Genomic DNA, 13,219 nt, shown 5'->3' with positions numbered 1-13,219 from the left:
TTCATGTCCCTGAACTGTCCCAATACCCAAGACCCAAGAAAGTAAGGGTTTGCTCAGCTGTGTATAAAGCCTGTATTTTGTCATTTCAATTGAGGGTGACAATAGTCTCATTTGCTGTGGGACGTCTGTTTTTAAAACTGCAAATCCTGTGTGCTGGGAAACCCCAGTCCTGGGAAAACTGGGATGATTTGTCACTCTACTTCAAATATAAATCCTAACCCCTTTTCTTGAGTTGACTTCACATTTGCGAACCGTGTTTGGGAAAACTGAATACCTTCAGAAAGCATTGTGTTATAGCTCATTAATTGTACCTCTTGTTATTCACTTACCATGTAAATGAACTGGTAGCGGTCCCTTGACTTTTTGGGTCCCTTTTCTTCAAATTTATAAAAATTACATATGATTTCAGGCATTTGAGAAACAGACTGTCTCTCCTCTGCAGTAGTTAAAACACAGATAACTTGGCTTTAACCAAAGTCCTTTCATAGTTTCTGAGATTATGAAGTTGTTGAGAACTGGAGGGTGGGATGTGGTCAGCTGTGGGCCCAGTACAGGCCTGGTAGACAGGCAGATATAGGGCGCTAGGCAGACCCAGAGAGGAAGGGCAGAGGAGGGGTAACAGCAAGGGCTCAGAAGAGAGGAAGAACCTGGTATACATTTCACTTTCAGTTAAATTGGGTAGTCTAAGGCCTTATAGTTACCAGATAGATGTTGGAGACAGCAGTGGGCTGCTTGTGAGAAGGCCTCCGGTGCTCCCTGCTTCCTTATGTAATGCTCCCTCACCCCTGAGGGTGACTTCCTTCTAACCCTCAAAGGTGATTAGATGTCACTTTTGTGGTATTGTGACTGACTTCTTGCTAGTAAGCCCTATTGCCTTCTTGGCTTGCATGCTTTGATGCTATTGGGGAACTCCAAGTGGCAAGGAACTGTGGGTGGCCTCTAGTTTCTGAGGACAACCTCCTGCTGACAGCCAACAAAATGCAGAAGCCCTTAGTCCTATAACCACAAGAAACTGAATTCTGAGTGAGCCTGGGAGCAGAACTTTCCCCAACAGAGCCCTGGATGAGACCATACGCCAAGCAACACCTTGATCGCAGCCTTGCGACACCCTAAGCAGAAGAACCATATACGCCTCTCTCCTGACACACAGAAATTGTGACATAATAAATGTACATTATTCTAACCCACACATTTTGTGGCAATATTGTTATGCAGTAATAGCTAATGCAGAAACTTGTATATTTTGTCACAAATAGATTAAAAGTGACAAATAGGGATTTTATTCATTTTTTGGGCACACCAATTACATATGGAGAATTTTGCTAATTACTGGGTAAGTACACCAACAGAAGAGATCTACTTCATAATACTGGATATACCTGTATCTGTATCCAAAATGCAACCTCGGGAGGCCTCAAGGTAATCCATGCTTCTTTGGAGGACGTGGCAGAAGTGCAGTAAATTGGCTGCCTGTAGGAGTCTACACCAGGGCTTCCATGTTCTGACCAAGGGGGATACCTCAAATGCTAGCAGAAGAAAATGGGAGGATGATGGAGATAACAGGAAGTGACTGTTCTCTGAAACTTCCGGGTTTGTGGTTTGGACCCCAGGAGTGGAGGTTAGCGGCAGAAGCTAGATTTGCTTTCTTAAGAGATTTTGTCAGATCATGAAAGCAAGCAGTGCTGTGATTGACTCTGGAGTGCTGTGATTGGAGAGAATGACTTGTTCGGCTGCTCTGCGGGGAACATAGCCCTGCTCTGGCACCTGAGGACGGATGGTCTTTGAGACTACTGGAGGGGCAATGTCAACATCCCCCTTGGTGTCTTCACAGAGGGCATTATCAGCTGAGGTTGCAGAGAAGCATTTGAGAGAATTTGTGAACAGCAGGGGAACACTCAGGACAGAGAGCTGAGTTGAATCCTTTCAGTGACTCTGCTTTACAGATTGGATAACTAGCAGCATAAGAAGCTCTTTATGGCTTATGCTGCCTGCATTCCTTAAAAGACAAGTTTGATGAGTGTTGATGTTCAAGCTGGAGAGCATGAAGGAAAAGGGAAAGGAAGCAGGAAGGACAAGAAGTGCTGAGTTGGAGCTGCTTCCCACAGGATGCCAGAACATCAGGAAAAAGCTTGGCAGGTGGCGCGCTCAGCCACACACATCTCCTGACAGGTGTGTAGAGAAACCATGCCTTACACTAGTCCACCTGGGGGATAAGGAAAGGGAATTTATTTGTCTGGCTCCTTCTGGCCTTGTTCCTACTGATCAATTTGCCTTGATCCAAATTTGCTCCTCGTATCAGGCCAGGGAAGTCTGGGGTATTTTGGTTTCAGGCAAATGACTATAGTGAAAGGCAGGTCTACTCAAGCTTCTTAAAGAGTCTCTGGCTTAGTCCTTTTGGGCTGCCATAACAAAAGTACCATAAACTGCCTGGCTTATAAGCAACAAATATTTATTTCTCACAGTTTTGAAGTCTGGGCTGTCCAAGATCAGGGTGCTGGCAGATTGGGTATCTGGTGACACCTGCTGTCGGCTTCATTGATAGCTGTCTTTTGCTGTGTCCTCACTTGGTGGCAGGGGCCCGGAGTTCTGTGGGGTTTCTTTTAGAAGTACATTAATCCCATTCATGTGGATTCCACCCTTATGATCTCAGCACCTCCTAAAGGTCCCATTTCCTAATACCTTCCCATGGGGCATTACGTTTCCACACACGAATTTAGATGGGACACAAACTTTAAGTCCTCAGCAGCCTCTTTCCTGTTGGAGCAAAGAATTTGAGAAAACTAAACCCTAAAGGGGTTTAACCAAACCCTGAAGGCTGACATTCCAAATAAAAGGAAGATAATGGACCAAGATACCAGGGCCAGGAAGTGCAAAACGTGTTAGGGGAATCCCAGTGGACGTAAAGTTTCGGCCCACTTTACATTTCTGGATGAAGTACTTGAACTTTATTTTTTAGGCAAGAACACGCTAATCAGTAGTTTTAACCCAGAGATATCACGCAATGGGAGATTAGAGCTTAAGAAAAGTTTTCTAGTTTCTGTAACTGTGGTATTGTACAGTTGAATCCACAAACACAGAGGGAGAGATAAAGCTGGGTTAACCCCTGTATGTGAAACGCTTGGGGGGAAGTGTCTGTGAAGCTCAGAAATTGCACCCTACGTTTTTATGGGGGGGGGTGCCTAACTTTCATCACCTTTTCAAAGGGTCCGGAACCCAAAAAATTAAAGTGCCCTGCCAAAGAGAGAAAATCAGCACGTGCCTTTCTGTCCTAAGCCTGGAAGTACATAGCTCCCGTTTGGGGACCAGGAGACTGGAGTGAAACTAGCCTGAATATCTCCTCATTCAGAGTTAAGAGGCAGTTTCAGTTGTAATGACATGACCTGGGGAAAGATCTTGGATGCCAGGAGGGACCTATCACCGTACACACTCCAGCAGACACAGGACGGATTCGGAGACCCATTTTACGCGCAGGGAGATGAAGAACCCCGCACATCCTGCCTCACGCTTTCTTCCCGCAGCTGCGCAGGCGCTAGGACCCAGGCCCGGCCGCGCGCCTCCCGCGACGCTCCACCCCGCCCCGCCCCTGCGCGAGGCAGGACGGGAAAGCCAAGATGGACGCGTTCATTTGAACATCTCGCCTGAGTGGCTTCTTAGCACTCCTGTCTGTACCTGCTTGTCGTTCGCTGTCGCGCCAGTAGCTGCTGCCCGTTCTTCCTCCGGAATAGGGGAGGGAGAGGGAATGAGAAGCTGCAGCGGCCGAGGAGTCACCGTGACCGACCCCGCCACTGCCCTCGGGCCCCCTCGGCCCCGCGCCTCCGGGGAGCAGCCGGGGCTCGCCGCGCCTGACGCGTCCCGAGTTACACAGGTGTGGGCCTGGGCCCGCATCGTCGGGTGGTTCACCGCGTGCCCTGTGACCCTGCACCCGCCCCGAGCTGACCTGCGTTCGGTGACCAGAGGGCTGGGAGCCTAGGAGCAGGCCCTGAGCGCGCGTTTGCGCCAAGTGGCCCCCGGCCTGCGGACTGGGCTTTCCGGGGTGCACCTCCCCGCGCCGCTCCTCGCCGACTTCCTTCCAGAGCTAGACGCAGTGTCCCATGTGGGCCTCAGCTTCTATATCGGCCCCTTGCTTCTCGGACAGGATTTTTTGAGGCCCAGGGGCTTAGCTTGTTTGGTTTCACCTAACCCTAAAGAGGCTGTTCCTGCTCTGCCTTTTTGCGGAGACTCTACGCGAGATGCCTTTCCTGTGCATTTGGGTCTCTTCTCGAAGCAGTTTTGTGGTTACCTTTGGCAGGGTAGTTTTTGTTTATTGTAAACAATGCCGATAACTTGATTTATAGCTTATCAATGTAATATAGTACTTTTATATGTAGCTTTTTATGTTGCCCTAATAAGTAAACACATAGAAATTTGGGGTACTATAAAGGTATTAAATATGTTTTAATCGTACAAAAAGATACTGCACTGTTAAAATAATTTTGTAATAATGTAATTTTCTCAAAGTTTTAATAGAATAACATTTCGAAATTGCACAACTGAAGTTGGATAAAGTCGCAAGTTTAATGCTGGCTGTCCTGTTGACTAGGAAATAGGAAGACCAGCAGAGTTTTGTTGTTTTCTTGTAAGTTTTATAAGGCACGTTATTAGTTATGTCCTAAATTCAACTGTTCTCAATTCTGAATTTTAGCAGGAGGAAGTAAGTGCCACCATTGTGACATACAGTTGTCTCAGGAATGTTAATTCACAGCAAAATAGGTTTGCAACCCTGGTTGCTGCATAGGAGCTAAATAGGCTTTGAGATAGTGCAGCAAGGAAAACTACTGATGCCAAAAAAAAAAACACCTCAAGTGAGAACTCTAAATCAAATTTAATTAAACTCTTCATTTTGAGTACTTTCCAGATACTAAATGTTGTATGTGGTGTTGACATCAAGTGTTTGTTTTGATTCCTTTGTTCGAGGATTGCAGTTTAAATGTGTTGCCACAAAACCTTATTTCTAATGTAGGTGTTGTCTCAGACAGAACTGGCTTCCACTTTACATACCATATTGCAGAGTATCAGAATTTTATTAGCTGTCAGTTGCTGTATACAGAAATGTTTTGGAGGTAAAGGAGTATTTTTCCACCACAGCTTCTACATCTAATGAACTGTGCTGTAATAGATTAAAAGCTAGCACTCTTAAATTTGCTACAAGCATGAATATTTCATGGCCAGGGTTATTCATGCCTTGGTTCTGGTTTGACCAAAAATTGGAATTGGTTGTAATTACATGTTTAAATGAATTGGGGTGTCAAAACTGTGGATGATATTTGACAGTTTATTATGTCTTTTATGGACTGGTCAACCAAAAGCAGTACTTCAACTACTGATGAGTTAGAAGTAATTTTTTTGTTGTTGTTTCCTTTCAGTATGCCAGTGATCCTTTTGGTATGCTTCTCATGAAATCTGAAGTGCCCTTTGATGTTATGATTACTTGTATACCTACAATATGATAGGATTATTTGACACTCATCTAAGGATTAATGACTCTTCTGTAAACTTTTATGATATTTTTATTCTGGTTTTGACTTTAGAAGCTGACCAGAATGTGTTTGAATTCATGCAGAAATAATGTTGATATTTGGAACCCATGTCGAACTTCTATGAAGAAAGGGCAACGATGATTGCAGCCGGGGATTTGCAGGAATTTGTTCCTTTCGGTCGAGACCACTGCAAGCACCACCCTAATGCTTTGAACCTTCAGCTTCGCCAGCTACAGCCAGCATCTGAGTTATGGTCTTCTGATGGTGCTGCTGGCTTGGTGGGATCCCTTCAGGAGGTTACAATACACGAGAAACAGAAGGTTCCATTAAGCTTCCCATTATATTTTTGAAACGTAGAGTGGTGTGATCTCTTTGTAATTTAAGGCTACTCAGATGCAACAGAAAGGAATATGATGCAACTTGTAGAGTAGAGATTCAAATTTCAGTCAAGGCTAAAATAATGACATTATTGTATTATGGGGTCATAACTATTTATTTATTTTAAAGATTTTATTTATTTATTTGACGGAGATCACAAGTAGGCAGAGAGGCAAGCAGAGAGAGAGAGGAGGAAGCAGGCTTCCCACTGAGCAGAGAGCCTGATGTGGGACTTGATCCTAAGACCCTGAGATGATGACCTGAGCCGAAGGCAGAGGCTTAACCCGCTGAGCCACCCAGACACTCCACATAACTGTTTATTTAGACATGTGTAACTCATGGTGTCATAATGAGTGTCAATTTCAGTAGTATGATTATGGTCTATTTTAAACCTCCTCTTCACTTAGTATGCAGAGACCAAATTTCATGTTATTTGATGAGTAGATTGTAGAGTTAGAAATGGTTCCTACTGCAAAAGACCTGCATGTTTCTAGAGGAGAAAAGAAATGCTACACAAGTAGATAGAGTAGGGGAATGAGATGCAAGTGTGTGTCAGAAAATCAATCTTTCCCGCCTTATGCCCTTTTCCTATCCCTTTGTGATACCAAAATCTCAGAGGGGAGGTTTAAACCTTTCTGGTTCCCATTCCTTTTGATGGCTAGGACAAGGGAAGGAAGGTGAGCGTATATGCAGTCGTGAAATAGGGAAATGTGTATTATGCATTAACTCTGCTGGTGATTCCCATGTGTACCTCACTACTCCCTTTCCATCATCCCCACATATGCTTAATACACCTTTTTAGTGTCCCACGTATGTTGGTTTCATTCTATAGATAGGATTATTTTTGTTTGTTTATATTTTTGGCAGGATAATGTGTTATAAGGCAGTTAATATAGAGAATTTTTGAGTAAAGTTTTGTTCATGAAGTCATGTAACATTTATAATATACACCCACTCTGTTAATCAGTGGCACCAGACCTTCCAAGAGATTGAGTCTTACTCCACAGGCAGAGAGAGAGTAGGAGACTTGTATCTGGATAACCATTTGATTTAATTAATAAATCTTGTTCCATACTGTTGTAAAAGAGAGTGCTTTAACATGTCTTATATTTGTTAATTTTTAAGGAAAGCTGGCAGTTAAGGAAAGGCGTCAGTGAAATTGGAGAAGAAGTGGATTATGACGAGGAACTCTATGTGGCTGGAAATATGGTGATCTGGAGCAAAGGAAGTAAAAGCCAGGCATTGGCTGTTTATAAAGCGTTTACAGTTGACAGCCCTGTTCAGCAGGTGAGTTGATTGGAATTTTAGCATTTCGTTGACTATTTAACACTTTTTTTAAGAAAAGCTTTTGTCCTAGAATTTAACAGAAGTGATGAAAACGTAGTTGAATGATCCCAGCAGCAGGACATATATTTAAAAATGTAGTGAAGATAATAGTAGGAAAATAAAAATTTCACTTGTTTTCTTTGTCCTCACTTTTTAAATATTGTCCTTTGTCAGTTTAATGATAATCTTTAAACATTGTCCTTGATTAATTTGATTTATTGTCAATAAAAATTTATAAGATGTTAAGGGTACAAAAATGTTTTAACATATGATGATTATAATTGATTGCAGAGTATTGAATAAAAATTTGGGTTCAGAGTAATAGAAAGGGAAAGGAAAATAGCCTACTTTGCTATCATTATAGTTGGCTATTAAAACGAACTCTTCTAAAATTGGTAATTAAAGGGAAAGAATTAAGCACTTGCCCTGCCTTTTTGGAAGACATGCAATCCATCTCCAGTTAATGAGGGAAAACCCTTATTTATAAAATGCTGGTGAATAAATTAAAAGGGAATGGTAGGATTAGAAATTACCATTTTTTGGGAGCCTGGGTGGCTCAGTGGGTTAAAGCCTCTGTCTTCGGCTCAGGTCATGATCCCAGGGTCCTGGAATTGAGACCCACATCGGGCTCTCTGCTCTGTGGGGAGCCTGCTTCCTCCTCTCTCTCTGCCTACTTTCTCTGCTTACTTGTGATCTCTGTCTGTCAAATAAATAAATAAAATCTTTAAAAAAAAAAGAAAAAAAGAAATTACCATTTTTTAACCTCCAGTGTAAACTGATAAGAGACAGTGATTGTTAATGGACACTAACACTATTGAGTAAAAGGATGTGACCATGGCACCAAGGTGTCACCCTATGGCTTACTTGTTAATGTGAAGGAACAACTGTATCTCTACTTTGGAGGTATCTGTTGGTCTCTGCCTCAATCACATTGATTGACTTTATCGGCACTGGTAGTGAGGCGAAGGAGTAATATGCACCTCGAGCTGTAATGCAGCATGAAATACATGTTGTCATCTACTAAGTTTTCTTCCCAGAAATACTTGACTATCTAGAGTTAACTTTTAGTTTTAGGAAATATGGGGACAATAGGATCGGTTTTTAAAATATCAGGAAATGAGGAGTGGGTTGGAGGTGTAGATGAAACAAGAATGGCCAAAGCTTGATAATTATTGAAGCTGGCAGATGGGAATTAATTGCTATTCCTTTTACTTAATACATATTTGAAATTTCCCATAATAAAAAGTTAAAAAAAAAAATAACACTATGAGAAAACAGTTAGGGGGATAGTCTGCAATTCTGGTCTCTTTAAAAAGTTAGGGACAGGGGCGCCTGGGTGGGTCAGTGGGTTGAGCCTCTGCCTTCAGCTCAGGTCATGGTCCCAGGGTCCTGGGATCGAGCCCCACATCGGGCTCTCTGCTCGGTGGGGAGCCTGCTTCTCCCTCTCTCTGCCTGCCTCTCTGCCTACTTGTGAACTCTGTTAAATAAATAAATAAATTCTTAAAAAAAAAAAAAAAAAAGTTAGGGACCAAAAAAAGGTCAGGGAGAAAGAACGAAAAGGTGGAGACTGCTCTAGTTAAAAAAGAGTAAAAGGGCATCAAATGCAGTATTTTTTGAGACTTGTTGAATGAACTTCCAATTGAATCCTGGTTTTAGAAAATTGGCCAAAAAAGACATTTTTTGGGGAAAATTTGCAAAACTTGCAAATGGACTGGGTATTAAGTGATGTTAGAAAGTTTTTCTTAGGCAGGATGATGATTTTGTGGGTATATAGGAAAACATCTTTATTTGCAGGAAGTGCATGATGAAATGTTGAGGGGTAAAGTGTCATGACATGATTCAAATAATGCCCCCTCAATCCCACATGGACACAAACAGATATGGTGAAATACTGGTAACTTAGATTTAGGTGAGACAGATTTTTAGTGTACTGCTTCAACTTATTGAGGATTTTTAGAAAGAAAGTTGAGGGAAAAAGGAATACATTTATAGTAGTTGGATTGTTAGGCTGTTTATGAGATGAGGCTTTTGACTAATATTAAATTTCTTATTGGTATACACTGAGACCTGTACCTGATACTACTTATTATTTATTATTTTTCCATTAACTCTTTTCCTGATGAGCACTAACAATTTATTGGGAAAGATAAACTGAATTATTTTGAAACCTGAGGGCATGTGTGAAAGTGTTTCTGTTCAGAAGTGTTAAAGTCAATAATCTTTTTTTTAAAGATTTTATTTATTTATTTCAGAGAGTGCACGCACGTACACGCTTTTGCAAGCTGGGGAAGGGGCAGAGGGTGAGGGAGAGAGAATCCCAAGCAGGTTCCACATCCAGCATGGAGACCTAGGTGGGGCTCAGTCTCATGACCCTGAGATCACAATCTGAGCTGAGATGAAGAGTTGGGGTGTTCAACCAACTAGGCCTCCCAGATGCCCTGCCAGTGATCTTTTTGATGATGATTTTTCTCTATGTAATTCATACGGTTAGTGTAGATGTGAAAAATGGATTTGATGATGTCCAGATAGTTCTTTGCTTCTGTGTTTCCATCTTAATTTCTCCCAAGAATGATTGCCTATTTACTAGATTCCATTGGTATGTGGTTAGATATATTGTCTCTTTTTCTTGTCTCCTTTCTCTTAAGATTGTTTATAAGTAGGGGTGCCTGGGTGGCTGAGTCGATTAAGTATCCAACTCTCATTTTCTGCTCAGGTCATGATCTCATGGTCATGAGATTGAGCCCCAAGTCTGGCTTTGCACTGGGCATGGAGCCTGCTTAAGATTCTCTCTCCCTCTTTCTCGCCACCCCCCCACCCCCCAAAAATGGTTTAAGTGGTAAGTTTTATGTTGCATATATTTTACCACAATTAAAAAAATAAAACATAAAAATGCTGTTAAACAGTTTCAATAAGTGATTGTCAAGCATGCCAGTTGAAGTCTAATGGTTTTTCTTAATTTGTATTTTGTAAGAGGGACCTTTAAGAAAGGAAAATGTTAATTTTTCTAAAGCTTTTTTCTAAAAGAGTCTAGGAGAGTCTGAGAAAGTTAAGATCATTGGGTCAGTCTGGAGATTATAAAATGGCTTTGCAATTTTGAACTCTTCTGATAACTCTTTAGCTTTCTAAAACTTATTTGCAAACACCGTTTGTCTTTCCTTATATTTATCATTAATCTGATTTTATTTTATCTTATTCTTTTTTGTTCCAGTGGTGTATGTATTGAGCTGATAAGGAGAGACAGGTATTATGTAGGTGTAATTGTTATTAATCAGATACCATTAGAGAATAGGTTGTTATTTAGATACAATTTTCTCAGGTAAGCATTTTGTTTTGATTTTAGGCATTGTGGTGTGACTTCATCATATCACAGGATAAGTCTGAGAAGGCCTACAGTAAGTTTCTTTTTGAAATTTTACTTCATCTTACTCCAAATGTTTATCTCCTTGCTTATTTTTTGTTGTTGTTCAAATAAGTAGCCACTAATAATAGTGATTTAGCCTAATCATTTTTTTTATGGTATGTTAAATAACTTGTCCTGTTGGGAATTGTAGTTTGTGATTGTTGAGTTTTTTTTTTTTTTTTTAATGTATAAATCTTGTATCATTTCTTTTCAGGTAGTGATGAAGTAGAAAAATGCATATGTATATTGCAAAGCTCGTGTATCAACATGCATAGCATAGAAGGAAAGGATTACATAGCTTCTTTACCTTTTCAGGTAATTTGAGTATTTCACTATTTTTGTGTTTTGTTGTAGAATATTCTTGAATTAATTAGGTGCAGAACTGTTGCTATTCTTAGTATATTAGCTATTCATAGTAATCAAGACCATCATTTTTATTCAAATAAAGTAAACAAATTTTAACGGTTTTAATCTATTTTTCCATCCTTTGCATAAAAAATAAATTATTTAATGAAGTGGATCATGGAGTTTTTTCCTGAGGGATTTTTTTCAGTTTAAGTTATAAAAGAAAGCATTTTGGAATATTAAAGCATGTGAAGAAGATTATTGTCTTTTTCCTGTTTTCCATCATCACATTGTCATTTTGGTACTGTTATTAGCCAGTGGCAGGAATTTCTGATTGCACTCTTTCTTAAATTTGATTTTGTCTTGGACTTTAAAAAAATATTGCTAATGATCACATTGTTTTGTGAAGCTTTAAGTTGGAAGAAAATCTTAATGTTCTACAGTTTCCTAAGCACATGTTACAAAGAGTAATTTCTTTTACTTCTGTTTTTTCCTATCCTTTTACCTGATAGGTTGCAAATGTTTGGCCCACAAAGTATGGATTGTTGTTTGAACGAAGCAGTTCTACACATGAGGTACCTCCAGGTCCACCCAGGTATCCATTTTACTCAGTTCAGTATATTATTATTTGGGCTTTTTGGTGCTGGTTTTGAGGTAAAATTGTTTACCTAAAAGTTCGGGACGATGATAATTTCCGTGCTGACAGCATAGATAAATGCAATTTTCTCATCTCAGTACTGTACACTTATGAGGGCTACTTCTGACATGGCACTTAATTATCTACTGATTCCCTCCTCCCCTCCATAGTAAAATTAAACGAGCACATACTCAGTGGATATGAAGATTGTTCTTAGAGCCATTACTGTTTTACTGTGTTACTTTGGGCAAGTCAGTAGAGCTTTCTTAGCTTTAGTTTCCTTATCTGTCACAGAAGTACTGTCATTTACCTCTTAGGATTTATGCAAAGATTAAATGAGCTGACATATGTAATATATGATGTGAGATTTAGGACATATTAGATGCACAATAAATGGTAGGTGCTTATTGGTAGCATGTTTACCTTGTCTCCCTAATAAATTGTGAGCTCATTTGTCATAGTCTGGTGTAAGTAATAGACATTGTTTTTAAAAAATTGCTTGTAGATTTTAATCTTTCTGTGTTTAAACAGAGGCCTGTTTTTTTGTCCTTTTTAAATCACTCCTTAAAAAAAATATAGCCTTTTTATTCACTTGATCTTTTTCTTCCTTTTTTGTGACACTTTTTTGTAAATGGATATAGGACACCAAATTTCTTTCTTAGCTGCCAGAGACACACTGCCACTAAGGGAGGTTAAAAAAAAAAAAAGAAAAAAAGACTACCTTATGCTTATTACTCCATTGGCTCTGTAATGTGATGGTTCCTGTATGTAGAGATTCCCTGGGCTGTGTTGATTTCCCTGTGTGTGTGCATGCATAGAATTACCATGTACAAGAAGAGATATTTCCAGGAATGAAGTAGAAGATACTGTGAGAAATAGTATGTAAAAAGTTTAGAGGCTTGCTTTTTGAGATGATGGGTTTCTAGTTGCCTGTATAATCTGGAGAAGATATTTCTTTGCAAGGAAAGCACAAAATTTGCACATAAATGGAATCATTTTGTGTTGGTGACTGACTGATTATTTGTTTATTACTAGAGAACCTTTACCCACTATGTTCAGCATGCTGCATCCGCTGGATGAAATAACCCCACTTGTTTGTAAATCTGGAAGTAAGTGTATTTTTATAAATTCTTTCATTCCTTTTTTTTTTTAAATAAATTCTTTCACATAAACTTTTTTAAATTTGGGGGATAGGAGGAAATGGAAGAGCTTTATGAAAATTGGGCTTGTTTTATAGAAATAATGTAGTTTAAATATTTTTATTACGAAAAATTATATTAAAGCAAGAACTTGAATACTATGGTATTGTTTTTTAATTGTTATTTTATTAATTTATTGTTAAATGTTATTAAATGTTATTAATTGTATTAATAGTTATTCTTTTATTAAAAATAGGGCCTATAATCAATCAAGAATATTGATATATTTGCTACCCTATCTGTAGATGACTGGATTCTGTTCTTCATAAGTAAATGAACAATATTTAAATGAACTATAATTTTTTTTGTTGAAGAAAAAAGTATAGGTTCTTAGGCCTCTTCTGTGTAAATTTTAATAACTCATTTTCTGTTCTCATAATAAAACAATTTGCTGAGATGCAGAACTTTTAGTATTTCC

The 13,219-nt window shown here is 39.5% G+C and overlaps 1 protein-coding gene across 4 annotated transcripts in view; it reads left to right on the top strand.

Annotated features, from left to right (window-relative positions):
- The first annotated feature begins 3,801 nt into the window (after window positions 1-3,801).
- LOC111158407 (anaphase promoting complex subunit 1) overlaps window positions 3,802-13,219 on the top strand; it is a 101,336-nt gene continuing 91,918 nt past the window's right edge. For 2 of the 4 annotated variants that reach the window (XM_022520401.1, XM_022520399.1), the window contains exons 1-7: window positions 3,810-3,865; window positions 5,600-5,836; window positions 7,020-7,181; window positions 10,561-10,612; window positions 10,835-10,935; window positions 11,478-11,560; window positions 12,638-12,711. In XM_022520401.1, coding sequence (XP_022376109.1) covers window positions 5,624-5,836; window positions 7,020-7,181; window positions 10,561-10,612; window positions 10,835-10,935; window positions 11,478-11,560; window positions 12,638-12,711 — 685 coding nt within the window. In that variant the 5' untranslated portion in view covers window positions 3,810-3,865; window positions 5,600-5,623. Of the gene's footprint in view, window positions 3,866-4,497; window positions 4,616-5,484; window positions 5,837-7,019; window positions 7,182-10,560; window positions 10,613-10,834; window positions 10,936-11,477; window positions 11,561-12,637; window positions 12,712-13,219 lie in introns of those variants that run through there. The other 2 variants (XM_022520400.1, XM_022520403.1) reach the window with 2 other exon arrangements.

The sequence above is a fragment of the Enhydra lutris genome, unplaced genomic scaffold (genome assembly GCF_002288905.1).
Source record: "Enhydra lutris kenyoni isolate GAN:26980312 unplaced genomic scaffold, ASM228890v2 scaffoldscaffold59, whole genome shotgun sequence".
Taxonomy (NCBI): domain Eukaryota; kingdom Metazoa; phylum Chordata; class Mammalia; order Carnivora; family Mustelidae; genus Enhydra; species Enhydra lutris.
Note: the sequence above shows the minus strand (reverse complement) of the source record. Positions and strands in the feature narration are given on the sequence as shown.